This window comes from Hemicordylus capensis, chromosome 4, assembly GCF_027244095.1.
Source record: "Hemicordylus capensis ecotype Gifberg chromosome 4, rHemCap1.1.pri, whole genome shotgun sequence".
Taxonomy (NCBI): domain Eukaryota; kingdom Metazoa; phylum Chordata; class Lepidosauria; order Squamata; family Cordylidae; genus Hemicordylus; species Hemicordylus capensis.
Genome location: NC_069660.1, coordinates 183,653,073 through 183,670,834, shown reverse-complemented (window position 1 = coordinate 183,670,834; position 17,762 = coordinate 183,653,073). Strand labels below are relative to the sequence as shown.

Genomic DNA, 17,762 nt, shown 5'->3' with positions numbered 1-17,762 from the left:
ACATACTCATACCAAAGAAAGGAGACTTAACAGATTGCGCAAACCATGACACAATATCCTTAATTTCCCATGCTAGCAAAATAATGCTCAGGATCATCCAATGCAGATTAGAGCCCTACGTGGCAAGGGAAATACCAGATGTTCAAGCTGGTTTCAGAAAAGGCTGAGGAAAAAGAGACATCATTGCTGATGCACGCTGGATAATTGAGAAAGCCAAAGAATACCAGAAAGAAGTCAATATGTGCTTTATTGACTACAGAAAAGCCTTTGATTGCGTCGACCATGTCAAGTTGTGGAATATTCTTGGGAAAATGGGTGTCCCGGAACATCTCATCAATCTTATGAGAAACCTATACACAGGACAGGAAGCCACAGTCCAAACAGAACATGGTGAAACAGGCTGGTTCCAGATCAGCAAAGCAGTAAGACAAGGCTGTATACTTTCTCCTTCTTCATTCATTTTATATGCTGAACATATACTGAGAGAAGCTGGATTGGAAGAAGATGAGCGTGGTTTTAAAGTTGGAGGAAGAAACATCAGTAACCTGCGCTATGCTGGTGACAACACTCTGATAGCTGAGAATGCGGATGATCTGCAAGCTCTAGTAATGAAAGTCAAGGAGTTTCTAGTAATGAAAGTCCAGGTGTGTTAACTTTTCTGTTTTTGTTGTAAACCGCCCAGAGATGTAAGTTTTGAGCGTTAAAAAAATATGTTAGATAGATAGATAAGGAGCACAGTGAAAAAATGGGACTACAACTAAATGTAAAGAAGACTAAACTAATGATAACGGGTATAGCAACCAGCCTCAGAATTGAAAATGAAGACATTGAAGTGGTGGATAGCTTCTGCCTTTTAGGATCAACCGTCAACAGTAAAGGATCCAGCAGTCAAGAAATATGCTGCAGACTAGCACTCGGTAGGGTTGCAATGAAGGCCTTGGAAGGGATATTTAGATGCCGTGACGTGTCTACACCTACAAAGACAAATAGTTTGGACCATGGTTTCCCCCGTGACACTCTATGGATGCAAAAGCTGGATTTTGAAAAAGCAAGATAGAAAAAGCATTGATGCTTTTAAACTTTGGTGCTGGAGAAGACTTTTGAGGATACCATGGACAGCCAGGAAAACAAACCAATGAATCCTAGAACAAATCAATCCAGAATTTTCACTTGAGGCACAAATGACCAGGCTCAAACTATCATACTTCCAACAATTTATGCGAAGACCCAGCTCCCTTGAGAAGTCCATAATGCTGGGAAAAGTTGAGGGAAAGAGAAGAAGAGGACGATGACCAGCAGCAAGGTGGATGAACTTGATTACGACAGCAGTGAATGTAACACTGAGGCCAAGTTGAAGGCCAAGTTGAAGACAGATCATTCTGGAGAGAATCTATGTGGTCGCTAAGATTTGACACCAACTTGACAGCACTTAATCAACCAACCAACCAACCAACATGATTGCAGCATATTCTACAAAGAAGATAGATTAGTATTTGAGATTTCCAACAACCACCAGAATGCTGTTTTTATAACTAGGGGATCTACTTGTTCCACTGAGGGCTAGTACATATCATTTGGCATTTTGCTGAGCAGCAGGATTGTAATGGACAGCCTTTTACCTGGTCAGTTTCTTTGTGAGGAGAAGATACTGGAGACTGATGGTTCAAGTGCCCAGACAAACGATGTTAGTATTTGTAGCAGTACAATTACCTCAGAAGCAACAGTAGGATACTTAGTTTCCCTAAGGCTCCTCCTTGCCAACTGTCTGCAAAACCTGTATCTTGTTTCTCTTTCACTGACTACATTCCAGTTGGCCAAACTTGTTTCCTCCAGCTCTTGCCCAAACAGATGGGATTTGCTCAGTAGCTTGTGGCCATTAGCTGTGAAACAGCCTCAGGTGCTTCATTTAAGCACCTTCTAGGTATAACTGCCCATTAAAGAAGCATCTGCTTCTTTTATTAAGCTGTCTGGAGCTATCTGTGTGAAGGCTTGAAACCTGAGAACCTGCTTACTGCTGCCCCATCTGGCAGCCAACTGAACTACACCAGTCTTGTTAGAGCATGGAGTTCTAGCTCATTGGATTCCTCCAGGACAGTAAGGACATAAATGCTTTCTTTCTAGGCTCAAGCTTTTCCTCAGTTTCAGGGTTGTTTTGGTCCTGCTGTATTGTTTTTTCTTATCCTGATCCATGGGTTTGGATTCTGGATTGTCTTCTACAACTGGCTGCTGTTTGCTTGACTTGAGCTTTGGTTTTGGTTCTGACCTTTGGCTGATCTTTTGCTCCTGGTTCCTGTTGTCCATTCTGCTTTGACTCTGGGTTCAATTTTGACTCCCAGCTTGCTTTCTGATCCCAGTTCCTGGTCCTTTGCTTGGCCCTCCTTGTCCCAACCTCAGCTCAACCTACTCTCCTGTGGCTGCCATGTGCTAATATAAGCTAAGCAAAAATCCTAGAAAAAGGTCTTTTTCTTATCTAAAAAGTTAATTGCAACAACAATATTATTATTCCAGTATACGGAACAAGTTGCCTGAGTTCCTTCCATGTAACTGTATCCCATGCTGTTCCAGTAACATTTGCAGGAAGAACCATTTAGATCAGGCAACTAATATAGTTACTTTCTACGCTGGTGTTGATGGCCCTCAGTGATACTAATGTGGAGGTGATGCTAATGTGGGGAGGAAGTGGGCCAGTCATCCAACTTGTATAATATCTTCTTGAGGACAGGGCTGGAGCGCTATGGGATTCAGCCACATAGAAGTGGCCCCATGCTGCTCTGGTAATTATGAATCAGTCTTGACTCTGCAGACTTCCTGCTTCTTAGGTACTTTACTTTTTTTCCTTACTGTCTAGCAAGCTGCTCCTCAAATTCCCTTTTTTGGGTGTTTAATTATAGTTTTGCAGTTACGAAGGGTTCTTTATTACTGCATTCCTGGAGCATGTCTTTGTCTGTTCTACTTGCTTGGCTTCCCTCCAGTGCTTGACATAAAAGTTTCTTTGAACCATTTTTAATTCTTATGTGTCAGCATCCCCGCTTCTTATTCATTTGTGTGGAAGTCATTGTTCCTTTATAGACTCTGTATTCTACAGAATATTCCACATTTTAAAAAACTAAATCTTTCCTTCCTGCCATACTGGAAATGTAGCCAGGGGCACTCCTTTAAATAATTATGTATTCATTCCCATTTAACTTCTCCAAAAACCAAAGTGGCAATCAGAATAAAATATAGGTGTATCATTGCAAACAGTGCAAATATACAAATCATCTTAAATTTTATATAAATCAATTTAAACAATAAATAGTGCCTTTAGTCTGATTGTACAACATGAAATGATAGCTAGGTATGTTCATGTTTGCTTTGCATATGTTGTTGCATGTCCTCTTATAAAGGTGTTACATTCATGCAGGAACCAAGATAAATCACCAGTCTGTCTTTCATTCCCTTTCATCAAGGACTACCCTCTTATTAACCCTGTACATAGATGTATAACACCAGAAGCCTAGAATTCAGGTCAGAATTCAAGTTAGAATCAACCTTCAGTTGATCCTTTTATGTGGTGGTGCAGCAGGTGCACACCCCTCTGCCATATGTGTAAGATGCAGTGTGGGCTCTCTCTGCAGAAGCCTTTCAGAGTGAGGGTCAAGTTCACATATTCTTTCCTCTCCTTTTCTGAGGCACTGGAAGGCCTTTTCCAGTCAATGTCTGAAGTTCATTTATTGTAACCCCCAAATAAATGGTAAAGCATTATTATTATTATTATTTTTACATTTATATCCCACTCTTCCTCCAAGGAGCCCAGAGCGGTGTACTACATACTCAAGTTTCTCCTCACAACAACCCTGTGAAGTAGGTTAGGCTGAGAGAGAAGTGACTGGCCCAGAGTCACCCAGCTAGTATCATGGCTGAATGGGGATTTGAACTCGGGTCTCTCCGGTCCTAGTCCAACACTCTAACCACTACACCACGCTGGCTCTCATGGCAGCTAGTTGACCCAATTCCTGATGGTTGAAGGTCTTCTCCAATGGCAATCATGGTCAGGACCTTAACTAAAAGCTTTGATTCAGGGTCCCAAAATAGCAATGAAAATAAATCAACATATTCACCCTGTCAGATCTTCTCTTTGGTGGTCTGCTGAAGATGGCAATGCAATGATGCTGACACTTCTTCATAAGGGTTGCATTGCAAGGACCTCTGCTCCCAATTTGGTCCTGCTCTGCCACCATTCCATACACCTACTGCCTCAGGTGAATCCTAATCTGTCAGTTAGAGGTCTCTCCATGATGCTGAAACAGCAGCCTTTTAAATATGTCTGATAGTAATCAGTCCTGTGAATTAGGTGGAAAGGCAAGCAAACCAGCGTTTTGTTGCTTCTGCCTTTTGGACTTTACCTCTGCCACCAATGTCACCAAGTGGAAGTCTTTAGTCCCTGGCTGCCTCCACCAAACAGTCTACAGTATCTCTTGGTCTCCAACAACAACAACAACTCAGGTGTAAAGTAGGATGGCAAGTAAGCAGTGTGTGTGTGTGTGGCTCAGAGAACACAAGAAATCTGAACAAAGTTTACTTAGAAAAACAAAACAATCCAATTTATATTCCTATTTTCTGAATATAAAAAAACCATATGAGCAAAAGATTATAAAATAAAGTAGGGTAAACACACCCAGCTATCCTTTCTAAACTGTCCCTTATGCATCCGGTCTTACAAGTTCTTGAGACCTTCAGCAGCCACCTTCTTCCTGCAATACTTATGATCTTTCTTCCTTTGGCTTTCTTCTTTCAGTCACTCTTTCACTCTGACCCATTTCAACTCTGCCTTTCATACTACTTCCACCTCTAAATTAACCAATCAGGAGGGCAGATTTTGCATTCTGTTTCCTGGCGTACCTTTTCCCCTCAGGTTGAAATTGGTGTCCTGAGCTAACCTTTTGACCTTAGGCTGCCATTTTAAAATGTACAGCATAACCATAATAGAACACAAAATGGAGAACTTAATCTCAGTCCTTCACAGGGAATCAAAGGAAGGGACCTTGGAAGTCTTCTAGTCTAGCCCCAGGAATCTGCTACTGCATTATTATTTATTATTGCTCGTTTCTGTACTGCTTTTAATTAAAATAATCTCAAAGTGGTTTACAACATAAAGCAATGCACAATTAAAAATTTAAAAGTACAGATATTAAATATAAGATCTCTATTTAAACACCTATATAAACCAGTAACACACAAAACACAAAGCAGCAGCAGCAGCAGTAAAAACTGTACTCTCATATAAAAGCCTGGATGAAGATACATGTCTTTACTTGTTTTCCAAAACTGTGATGGAGCCTGAGAAACTGATGCCAGCTGGGAGTGCATCCCAGAGCCTGGGGGCAATGAATGAGAAGGCCCTGCACCATGTGCTCAAAAGCCGTGCCTCTCTCACCATTGGCACACGGAGCAGAGCCCCCTCCCATGATCTTGTCAAGCAGGCAGAAACCCTGGGAGCAGGCAGTCCTTCAGATATCCAGGGCCCAAAGAATTAAGGAATTTAAAGGTCAAAATCAGCTCCTTGAATTGGATGCAGAAACAAATTGGTAGCCCGTGCAGCTCTTTCAGAATGGGCGTAATATGATCCCAACATGCGGCTCCGGATAAAATCTTAGCTGCCACATTTTGCACTAGCTGCAGTTTCTGAATATTCTTCAAGGGCAGTCCCACATAGAGCGTGTTACAGTAATCCATCTGTGAGGTGACTAGGGCTGACATTACTGACAGATGGTGGTCCAACCTCTGTTTGAAAACCTTCAGCAAAGGTGAGCCCAACACTCTGTAAGCCTCATGCCTGAATATTTATTCATTTTTATATACCACTTATTTAGTACTCTATATCTCAAGGTGGCTTACAAAAAGATAAATACATTTAAAAACAATCAAAACAATTAAAACTAAATTAAACCAATTAACAACTATTGAACATTAACTAAAAGCCTGACAGAATAAATGAGTTTTCAAGGCCTTCTTAAAGAAGGCCAAAGATTCCAACTCTTGTAGCTTGGCAGGAAGGACGTTCCAAAGCTCACGTCAGACCTTCTTGTGGTCACCCCTAAGCTGTTGCCAGACCAGCCAGCGGCAATTGCCAGTGGACCTCTCCAGATAACCTCAGTGGGTGATGGGGTCATGTGGAAGCAGGCATTATCATTTGAACTCCTGTCTCCTATATTTAAATTGACTTTCTAGTTGCTATTCCACCACTAATCTTGTACTTATCGACCAAGACTCTTAAAATTATAGCAATAATTTGCACTTCCCCTACTAGGCCTCTGCTGTGGTAGGAACACCCTTACAACAGTGAAACCAAGGAGATTTCAGTCTAATTGCCACCTTGATAGAAATTCCCCGAAGTCTCCAAATGCATCTTGAACTTGTGAAAGAAAAGATTTAAATTAAGTAAGCCTTCTGTGGATACCAGTTTACCCTAATCAGTTTGTTCATTTTCCTACCTCATTATTGGAGGTTCAAGATTGCCCACTATTAAATATTTTGGGTGTGGAATAGAGCAAGTGACAATTAATTTTGAAGCTTGGCTGTAGGCAAATGATCATGTGCCCTATGATTTAAGTAGGGACGTGATTAGATTAAAAAATGTCTGGCCTACTATTTAAAATTATTTTAATGCTGTGTCCTTGCATGTCTGTCTAGTTTACAGGTTGTTCTTTAAATAACTTCAAAGATGTTATCAAATAAAACTTCAGAGACATTTACTGTCAGATAAAAAGCAAAATACTAAGCTCATCACTGATCCTTGTACTTGGATCCTTAGAACTTATGTATCTAGTGTTGTGCAGCATCAATACTGATGGACTGAGGTATTTTTTAATTTATAATGTCAATTTAGTTTCTGTGTACTTCATTGTACATGACTGGAGCACTTCTTCCAAAATCTCCCCCACTTCTGTAACCTGTGCAGCATTGATGTAATAACTAAACTGCATGTTAACAAGTACTTTGCTTTATCTTTTTTAGTTTTTCTTTCTTTTAAAAATAATCCTCATTTATCTCCTGTTTATGTGCTTCTCTTCCTTTTATGTAATTTGCTTTCACTGCCTTAAAAAAACAACACAGCGTTATTTCTTGTTCTGTACATCTTGGGCTCCCCTATGTCTCTGTGTCCTGTGCCATCCTGTGTCTCTAGTTACTTCTTTGCAACCTTGTTGACGTCAATGCCCGTTTCTGGTTGTAACAAAATAAAAATTTGATCCAGCATTTCTGCTCTTATATCCCAACTCTACAGCCAGTGCTTGTAGTACAGTACTAGACCTTTATTGTGCTCTGTAACTAAATAAAGTCATTATCATGAAAATACAAATTTGCTTCCTACAATGTTAGATTTAAAACAGTCTTTTTGCTGACATACTTCTCTTTTATTAATCCCCGAAACTATAATCCCTTCCCCTTGATTGTGTATGCATTGCAGCATTTTATTAAAAAGTATGGTTGTCTTAATGTTTACTTCTTGATGTTTTTCTTGGTATACGTAACTAAAAAATCTGGTAGAACAACTTTTTGTCTTCAAAACAAAAACAAAATGTGCCTTACATAGGAATCATTAATGGAGGAGAACCCAGCAAAATTCTGATTGTATGAGCCATCTGCTCTCTCCAGTTCTCATTCATTACAAAGCTCTGATGATCAACATCTGGTGGGATTATGTTTTCCTTCCTCCGTGTGTGTGTGTGTGTACACATACATCAATGAAGGATTTAGCTAGCAGTACTTACATACAGCTTTAGTCTGCTATGAAAAAACCTCTGGTAATATTTCATTGAAGGAAAAATGGTATTGCAGTTGTGGATTTTAGCCTTGAGCTAGCAATGTAAGCGTTAGTTGTTGGAGAAATTGTTTAGCTTTCTTATGGAATCATGATTGGTACTAATGTGGGCTAATCATTAGCAGATGAACAACAAGTGAGCCTTTATTACTATTCTTTATACATGTCATAATATTATGTTACATTGTGAATCACTGTAAATGTGAATAATTGCGAATGGATGGTGGCAGGGTTGGGTTTAGAGGTGATCCAAATTTATTTTTGTGTTTGTTTTAATTAAGCCTGCCACATTCAAGATTCTCAATCCAGATACTACCTGGGCCCACTTAGCTTCCAAGACTGGATGGGTTCAGACTTGTTCAGGCTGGTGTGGCTGCAGGTGCTCCAAGTTAAAATCTTCACTTTGGTTCAACTGGGAATTTTGTGACTAACACTTGGGATAAACAGTGAGAATAAACAAGATAACAACAACAAATATTTATATACCGCTTTTCAACAAAAGTTTCCAAAGCGGTTTACACAGAGAAATAATAAATAAATAAAATGGCTCCCTGTCCCCAAAGGGCTCACAATCTAAAAAGAAACATAAGATAGACACCAGCAGCAGTCACTGGAGGTACTGTGCTGGGGTTGGATAGGGCCAGTTACTCTCCCCCTGCTCAGTCAAGAGAATCACCACATTAAAAAGGTGCCTCCTTGTCCAGTTAGCAGGGGAGTAATAATTTTAAAGCACGCATAGTCAACAAAAGTAATAATTTTTAAGCACTCATAGTCTACAAATGTACACTATAAGTAATAAAGAATTGTGATTATGAGAGAAACTAAATGGTTGATAAGAGAATCAATTTGATGAATTGGCACCAGGGATCACTAAACTGTGATTCTCCTCCATGATGATCATTTGGGAGCTTTCAGTTACAGTCAGCATGCTGCCTTTTTCCTGAGTTGTGTTGTCATTAGAACTGTCCCGTGTTGGGGACAGGGGCAGAGTGATAATACGGCACACAGGTCCAAACAACCCATGCCCTCCTGCCTTGAGGGCTGCCTCATACCTCTCTGAGACCACCTCGCTTACCTCCCTTCACCTGCTGACTAGCCACTCCTGGGGCTGCTGTGCTGGGCATGTGTGTGGCCTGGGGAGGCTGTGGGGAGGGGAGCTCCAGCAGTGGGGTTGTCTTTGCTGCATGTGCTGCCCATCTGCAGCAGCACACCATCGCTGGGGGGGGGGAGCTGCAGCTGCTACATCAACAACTATTTGTTGGGAGCAGGTTAGAGGGCTTCACTTTCGCCCCTCCCTCCCTCCCTGCTTGCCTGGACTCTAACATCTAGCTCCCGCTGGGCTGCATTCCCACCTTTCTGCCCGGACGAGGAGCTGCCTGTCAGCTTGCTTGTTCCAGCCGAAGAGTTCCAGCTGTGCTTTCAGAGTGCCTGATATATAACACCTGCTGTTAGCCCTGCAGCCTCTTGTGGCAGGAGTTGCTGGGCTTCAGAGGCATATAAAACTCTGAGGGCACACCTGAGCATGGCTGGCAGCGTGGCTGGCCTGTAGGTGGCCACTGAGACTGGCCATCAAAGGGGGGCAGCCTTTGGGGTGGGACTGAGGGCTGGTGGGAGGGTATGTCGTGGTGAGTGGTGGTCTGGTCTAGAGGGTTGTTTTTATTGTACTGAGTTGTGCCAGGCCTGTTTGCAGATATGTGTTTGGGCTCTCTTGAGTGGGGTGATGCGGGGTGTGTGTGTGCGTGTGCGCGCGCATCCGGCAGCTCTGGGGCGGCTATTGCTGTACTGGTGGGGAATAGAAGAATTGGCGCTGGCAGAGCAGCTGGCCGTTACAGGGGAAGGGAAACGAGTAATTTAGTAACTGTTTCCATTTCCAACTGCTCTGTCAGCTCTCAGACCTTGGGGAGCAGTTCCAACTACCCACAGAGCCCGACCTTGCTCCTTTGTAATGCCAGGTCAGTTCAGAATATGATCGAAATTGTCCATGATTTGATCATGGATGAGGGAGCTGACCTGGCATGTATAACTGAGACCTGGTTGCGGGGGGCGAGCAATCCAATGTCGGCTCAGCTTCTTCCTCCAGGTTATTCTGTTGTGGAACAGCTATGGGGAAGTGGGCGGGGGGTGGAGTGGCTGTGGTCCACAAGAAAACAATCTCCTTTACCAGGGCCCCTGGTTGACGTGCATTGAGTGTGTATTTTTGAGGCTGAGAACTAGGGATAGATTGGGGATTCTGTTGGTGTACCGTTCACCCCGCTGCCCAACCGACTCCCTAACTGAGCTGACGGAGCTGGTCTCAGAGTTGGTGTTGGAGTCTCCCAGGCTTTTGATGCTGGGGGACTTCAATATTCACTTTGGGGCTGGCTTGTCTGGTGTGGCTCAGGAGTTCATAGTGGCCATGACAACTATGGGACTATCCCAATTAGTATCTGAACCAACTCATGTGGCCGGCCACACACTCGATTTGGTCTTCTGTTCGGATCAGGGGGGTGTTCTGTGAGTGGGGATCCAGTGGTTACCCCATTGTCATGGACGGACCACTACCTGGTCAAGGTTGGTATCATGGCCACAATCCACCCCTGCAGGGGTGATGGACCTATTAGGATGGTCCGCCCCAAAAGGCTGCTGGATCCAGTAGGTTTCTAAAAGGCCTTGGAGGGTTTTGAAGTTGTTGTAGCTGATGATTATGTCAATGCCCTGGTGGGAACCTGGAATAAGGAACTCACCAGGGCAATAGACACAATTGCTCCTAAGCGTCCCTCCAGTCCTGCTTCAAAAATGCCCCCCTGGTATATTGAGGAGTTGCGGGGACTGAAGCGGCTTGGTAGGCGACTGGAACGCAAGTGGAGGAGAACTCGGCTCAAATTTGACAGGATGCAGCATAGGACCCACCTGAAGGCTTACACAGTGGCAGTGTGTGTGGCAAAAAAGGGATTTTGGTCAGCGTGTTCACAGGTTCACGTCCGGCAGAACTATCCCGGGTTGTGAAGAGTAAAACTTCTGCTTCTTCTGTTTCAAATCAGTTCCAGGAGGTGCTCTGCTGTGATGCTTTTGGTGGGTTCTTTGCGGACAAAATCTCCTGTATTCAGGCCGACTTGGATGCCACTATTTCTGCGGGGTCTATGAAGGAGGTATCCAGCGATCCCTCTTGCAGTGTTAGGTTGGATCAGTTTCAATCTGTGACTCCTGAGGATGTAGACAAGCTGCTTGGGGCAGTGCGGTCTACCACTTGTTCTCTGGACCTTTGCCCGGCATGGCTGCTACGATCTAGCAAGGAGATTGTTGGAGGGGACTTAGTTAATATCATAAATACATCGCTGAGGGAGGGTAGGGTGCCTCCATGTTTGACGGAGGCAATAATTAGACGTCTTCTTAAGAAGTTTTCCCTGGATCCCTCAACGATGGAGAGTTATAGGCCAAACTCCAATCTCCCTTGGTTGGGCAAGGTTATTGAGAGGGTGGTGGCCGACCAGCTCCAGGCTGTTTTGGAGGAAACTGATTATCTAGACCCATTTCAAACTGGCTTTAGAACGGGTTATGGGGTTGAGACAGCCTTGTTCGGCCTGATGGATGACCTTTACCAGGGAACCGACAGAGGGAGTGTGACTCTTGAGTCTCGATTCTCTTGGATCTCTCGGCGGCATTCAATACCATCAAACATGGTATCCTTCTGGGTCGCCTGGGGGAGTTGGGAATAGGAGGCACTGCTTTGTAGTTGTTCTGTTCCTGTCTCTTGGGTAGATTCCAGATGGTGGAGCTTGGTGACAATTGCTTCTCAATACGAGAGCTGTTATATGGAGTTCCTCAGGGCTCTATTCTGTCACCAGTGCTTTTTAATATCTACATGAAACCGCTGGGTGAGGTCATCAGGAGATTTGGTGCTGGGTGTTATCAGTATGCTGATGACACCCAAATCTACTTCTCCTTTTCATCTGCATCATCAGGAAATAGTGTTCATTCCCTAAATGCCTTCCTACAGGCAGTAATGGGCTGGATTAGGGAAAACAAATTGAAGCAGAATCCAAGCAAGACGGAGGTGCTCATTGTAGGGGCTCAGAATCTGAGGGATGAGTTAGATCTTCCTGTGCTGAATCCAGGTTACACTCCCCCGGAAGGAGCAGGTACGCAGCTTGGGAGTACTCCTGGACCCAGGCCTCACCCTGGTATCTCAGGTGGAGGCCATGGGAGGAGTGCTTTCTATCAGCTTCAGCTGATTCGACATCTGAGTCCATTCCTTTAAGAGGATGACCTCAAAACAGTGGTGCACCAGCTGGTAATCTTCTGGCTTGACTACTGCAATGCACTCTATGTGGGGCTGCCTTTGCATGTAGATCGGAAACTTCAGTTAGTTCAAAACATGGCAGCCAGACTGGTCTCCGGGGCAACTCGGAGAGACCATATTATGCCTATTTTGAAACAATTATACTAGCTCCCGATATGTTTCCAGGCAAAATACAAAATGCTGGTTATTACCTTTAAAGCCCTGAATGGTTTAGGTCCAGGTTACCTTAGAGAGCGCCTTCTTCTGCATGATCCCCTGCACGTTAAGGTCATCTGAGGAGGTCCATCTCCAGTTACCACTGGTACGTCTGGTGGCGACTACTTCTCTGTAGCTGCACCTGGACTGTGGAATGCACTCCTTGCAGAAATCCATAATTTGAACTCTTTATTGGTTTTTAAGAGAGCCCTTAGGACCTATCTGTTTGGCCTGGCTTTCCAGGGTTTTTTAATTGTTATAAAGCATTTTTAATGTACCTGTTTTTCAGGATTTTAAACTGTTTTATTGTTTAATTGTTTTATGGTATTTTATATTTTTAATTGTCGGTTGATTTTAACTGTCTTTGTTTTATTTGTAAACAGCCCTGAGCCAATTTTGGAAGGACGGTATAAAAATTGAATGAATGAATGAATATTTATATACTATACACACATAATAGGAACCCTGTCCCCAGAGGGCTCACAGTCTATTAACACTTTCGTTCTGATTCTGACCACTACTTACCTGGAAAGCACACTTTACCTGTTCAAATCACTTTTAGTCCATGTGGACTAAAATTGTTATTTTGAACAATGATACCTCAAGAGAGTACAACATACACTATCTTTTTAAAGGAAATGTTTTATGTTGGCTTTCTGGTAGCCACTCCTAACAGTGTTGGAAATCTTTTTTCATCAGATTTGTGTCAGGTGGGGTCAGAGGTGGTAGAAACTACAGTGAATTTGTCATTGCACACTGATGTTGGTGCTTGCCGAATGTTGTTTTCAGATCCAATATGAGTTGGGGACCAGAACTGAATAGCACTGAGTGGCACAGTGTTGGAACAGTAGAAATGCTGAAGTTGAATTCTACATGAATTCCAGGCTTGGTAACCAAGCAGACAGTGATTTTTTTTAATTTATTTTTTAAGAAACAATGTACAATGCAGCTGAAATCTGAATCAGCCATGCCAGAGGGAAAAGTTCCTGTCCTCCCACTTAAGCTGGGACCGTCTCATTTACAATATTCCTAGTATAAACAAATAGTAGCTACAGAATGGATAAGACATTAATGTATAGTCTCTAGTGTGTTGTCTTGTCCTATCCCTTTGCTTCAAAATAAGTTATTTCCCCTCTCTACCCAGATTGTCAAAGTCCTAACTGCTTTTTGCTTTTTCTGCTCTTTGTAAATGCTTCCTTCTCCAATTTTCTTGTCATTGCTTTCAAAACTCATAACATCTTTACTGTCTGGTTGATTTACAGAAGGTTGACAGTGGGCTTTATCCTTTGATCCCAAAGCCAAGCATTTGATTATTTGTTAAAGAAATGGTGAAAGTACTTGTATTTCATCACAGTCTTAGTGCATCCCAACAAATGAGTTGCCTTATCTAATGTTAATGCCCCAGCAAATATGATTTCCCAAAAAGGAAGGTTTAACCCTATGGGAATTGGGGGTTAGGGTCCTTACACTAAAAAAAGGCCCCAAAAGCAGAAATAAAGGGAATAACTTATAGTATCTTGTTCTCCAGGACTCCAGCTCTCCAGCAAGGCCTCCTCAAACCCACAAATCCTCCAAATTCTTGTGAATTTTTGCCAAAAAAATTGAGGGACTTTTTTTTTTTTAAGGGAGCCACAAAATGACTCCATGTTGCAAAATGGCATCCGGAAATGACATCGGAAGTCAATTTTGGCCACCCAGTTGAACCTTGCCTATTTTTAAAAACTGTGAATAAAGAAACTGGCTCTTTTAGATCCAGCCAAACTGCAATCCACAAGATCATGGATAACAAGTACTGAATAATGTACTGAATAATGTACTGAGTAATGACTTATTCTGCATTTGTTTGCATCCTGTTATGGTTATGTAGGCAGTGAAGGTTTCAGGGGCGGATACCAACACATTTATTGTGCTTTTTTCCATTCTGCAACAGGTACGAAATGATCTGACTGGTGTCCTGTATGGTGAAGATATTGAAATTTCAGACACAGAGAGTTTCTCTAATGATCCCTGCACAAGCGTCAAAAAGCTCAAGGTGGGTATAATTCTGTATGTAGTTTAAGAAGCAAATTGGGAGTAGAGAAACTGTCAGATGCAACAAAAACAAGACTGGAATGCAAATAACATTTTTGGCAATTCTCAGTATAAAGACTTTCTTTTTGGTGACTTTATTTTTTGCGGTTATATTAATCACAACTTCAAATCTTGCCTGCTGATGTCTTCTGGTAGAGGGAAGTGCTGCTTGGCCACCCAACATTGGTGGGTTTAGACTACATGAAAGATGGGGAGCTAGCGACTTGTGCCAGGAATGCCAGGAACTGGCGATTGGTAGAAATCTAATTGCTGCTGTTAACATGTCTCCCCGCAGTCATCTTTTTTTCTAAACTAAATAGCCCCAGGTGTTGTAGCCTTGCTTCATAAGAAAGGTGCTCTAGGCCCATGATAATCTTGGTTACCCTCTTCTGCAGCTGCACCTTTTCCAGTTCTACAATGTCCTTTTTTAGATCTGGTGACCAGAATTGTACACAGTACTCCAGCTGTGGCCGCACCATAGATTTGTATAAGGGTATTATAATATTAGCAGCAGTGTTCCCTCTAAGGCGTGCGGACATGTCTGCACTCACAAGCTTTTTAAATGTCTGCTCAGTTCATTTTAGATCCTGCTCAGGTTGAATCCAGAAGGCCTCATTCTGAATGCATGTATGCACACACTGCCTTGATACTCCCGCCCAGAACAAAACTCATTCCGCACACAGATGAAGAAAATTAGAGTGAACACTGATTAGCAGTTTTATTTTCAGTCCCCTTCCTAATGATCCTTAGTATGGACTTGGCCTTTTTCACAGCGGCTGCACATTGAGTTGACACTTTCAACGAGCTGTCCACCACTACTCCAGGATCCCTCTCCTGTTCAGTCATCGACACCTCAGATCCCATCAACATAAACTTGAAGTTGGGGTTTTTCATCCCAATGTGCATCACTTTACACTAGCCAACACTGAACTGCATTTGCCATTTTGTCACCAACTCACCCAGTTTGGAGAGATCCTTTTGGAGCTCCTCAAAATCTGTTTTGGATTTCACTGCCCGAAAGAGTATTGTATCATCTGCAAATTTGGCCACCTCAGTGCTTACCCCTACATCCAAATCATTTATGAATAAATTAAAAAGCATCAGTGCTAGTACAGATCCCTGGGGGACCCCACTTCTTACTTCTCTCCATTGTGAAAACTCTCCATTTAAACCTACCCTCTGTTTCCTGTCTTTCAACCAGTTAGCAATCCACACATGTACTTGTCCCCTTATCCCATGACTGCTAAGTTTTCTCAGGAGTCTTTGATGAGGAACTTTGTCGAAAGCTTTTTGGAATTCCAGGTATACTATTTCAAGTGGATCACCATTATCTGCACACTTGTTGACACTCTCAGAGAACTCCCAAAGGTTTGTGAGGCAAGATTTACCTTTGCAGAAGCCATGCTGATTTTCTCCCAGCAGGGCCTGTTGTTCTATGTGCTTTACAAATTTATCCTTGAAGATGCTTTCCATTAGGGGTGTGCAATTCGGATTTTCGGTGTTTCAATTCAGATCCAAATCGAAACACCCCCATTTCATTTTTGGGTCCGAATCTGACCCATCCAAATCACCCCAGATTCAATTTGGATCAGAATTAATCCAAATCTGAATCTATTCAGATTAAAAAATGGGTCCCAGGGCCATTTTTTCCATAAGGAACAATGGAGGTTCCAGCAGCCCCATAACTCCACTTGGGGGGTGCTGGCATGGCCCAGAGTGAGGGTACAGGTTTCTGTTGTTTCTGAGGTGTTCTGAGTGAAAATTCTCTGGTAGCAAATGAGATTTTCAATACAAACCATGAATCTACACTCTTTTGCTACTAGAGAATCCACACTCAGAACACCTCAGAAACAATAGAACCGTGTACCCCATGGGTTAGAACCCATGGGGGTGGCTGGCACCCTCTGTGCACTACACCGCCACTCACTCTGGGCCATGCCAGCACCCCCCGAGTGGAGTTATGGGGCTGCTGAAACCTCCATTATTCCTTATGGAGAAAAACCTTAAAGACGTGAAAACTTCTAAAATCACTTAAAACAGTCCTTTGCAATTTAGGTGGTAGTCTCCACCCATTAGGCACTACTACCCCACCCCACTCTTCTGCCCCAGATCCCACCTTATGCCCCAAATCTGCCCCAAAGACACTAAAACTTCAACAATTCACCAAAAATCAGCCCTTTGCCCAATTCCTCTGCAATTTGGGTGGTAGCCTCCACCCATTAGGCACTACCACCCCACCCCACTCTTTTGGGCCTGAGACCCAAAATTGAAGTAGACGTCAGATCGGACCTTTTTGCATTGAAGTCAATGGGAGGCAAAAAGGTGGGAAATTCAAGCAGATGTCAGAACTCAAAATGGAGGAGGAAGAAGAAGCACTTTATTGGCCACAAAATAGGGCTGAAACAGGGCTGAAACTACAAATTATTCAGAGCCGAAACAGGGATGATTCGTTTCGGCTCTGAAACATTTTGGGAGGGCAAGAGTGTGATTTGTTTTGGCAATGAATTACCTGAAATGGGCAGTTTCAGGTACAGATTGTTCAGTACCCGAAACATTTCGCACATCCCTTCTTTCCATCAATTTGCCTGGAACGGACGTTAAGCTAACCGGCTTGTAATTTCCCGGATAGCCCCCTGGATCCCTTTTTGAAAATTGGTGTTACATTTGCTACTTTCAGGTCCTCTGGAAAAGAATCTGATTGTAGGGATAAGTTATATATTTTAGCAAGGAGGTCGGCAATTTCACATTTGAGTTCTTTGAAGACTCTTGGATGGATGCTGTCCGGCCCTGGCAATTTGCTAGTTTTCAGTTTTTTCAGGCAGTTTAGAACATCATCTCTTGTCACTTCTATCTGACTCAGTTCTTTAGCCTCCATCCCCGAAAAGCCTGGTTCAGAAACAGGTACATGCTCAGTATCCTCTGCCATGAAGACAAGCACAAAGAACTCATTTAGCTTCTCTGCAACTTCCATATCCTCCCTAATAATCCCTTTCACTCCCTCATTGTCTACTGGTCCAACCGCCTCCCTGGCAGGTTTCCTGCATCTGTTGTATTTAAAGAAGTTTTTGTTTTTCTTCTAGATGCTTTTAGCCAAATGTTTCTCAGACTCTCTTTTTGCCTCCCTTATTGTCACCTTGCATTTCTTTTGCCAGAGTTTATGTTCCTTCTTGTTCTCTTCATTTGGACAAGCCTTCCAATTTCGGAAGGAAGTCTTCTTCACTTTTATGGCCTCCTTGACTTTACCTGTTAGCCATGCTGGCATCCTCCTGGACTTAGTGGTACCTTTCCTCCTTTTGGGTATACAGTCTAACTGGGCTTCTAGTATTGCAGTTTTGAGTAAACTCCATGCATTCTGGAGCGAAGTGACTCTTCTGATTTTCCTTCTCAGCTTTCTTTTCACCATACTCCTCATTTTGG

General features: G+C 42.9%; 1 protein-coding gene across 2 annotated transcripts in view; it reads left to right on the top strand.

Moving 5' to 3' along the window:
- Positions 1-17,762, top strand: part of GABBR2 (gamma-aminobutyric acid type B receptor subunit 2) — a 608,047-nt gene that overhangs the window by 228,859 nt on the left and 361,426 nt on the right. For both annotated transcript variants that reach the window (XM_053243867.1, XM_053243869.1), the window contains one exon: positions 14,206-14,307. In XM_053243867.1, coding sequence (XP_053099842.1) covers positions 14,206-14,307 — 102 coding nt within the window. The remainder of the gene's footprint in view (positions 1-14,205; positions 14,308-17,762) is intronic.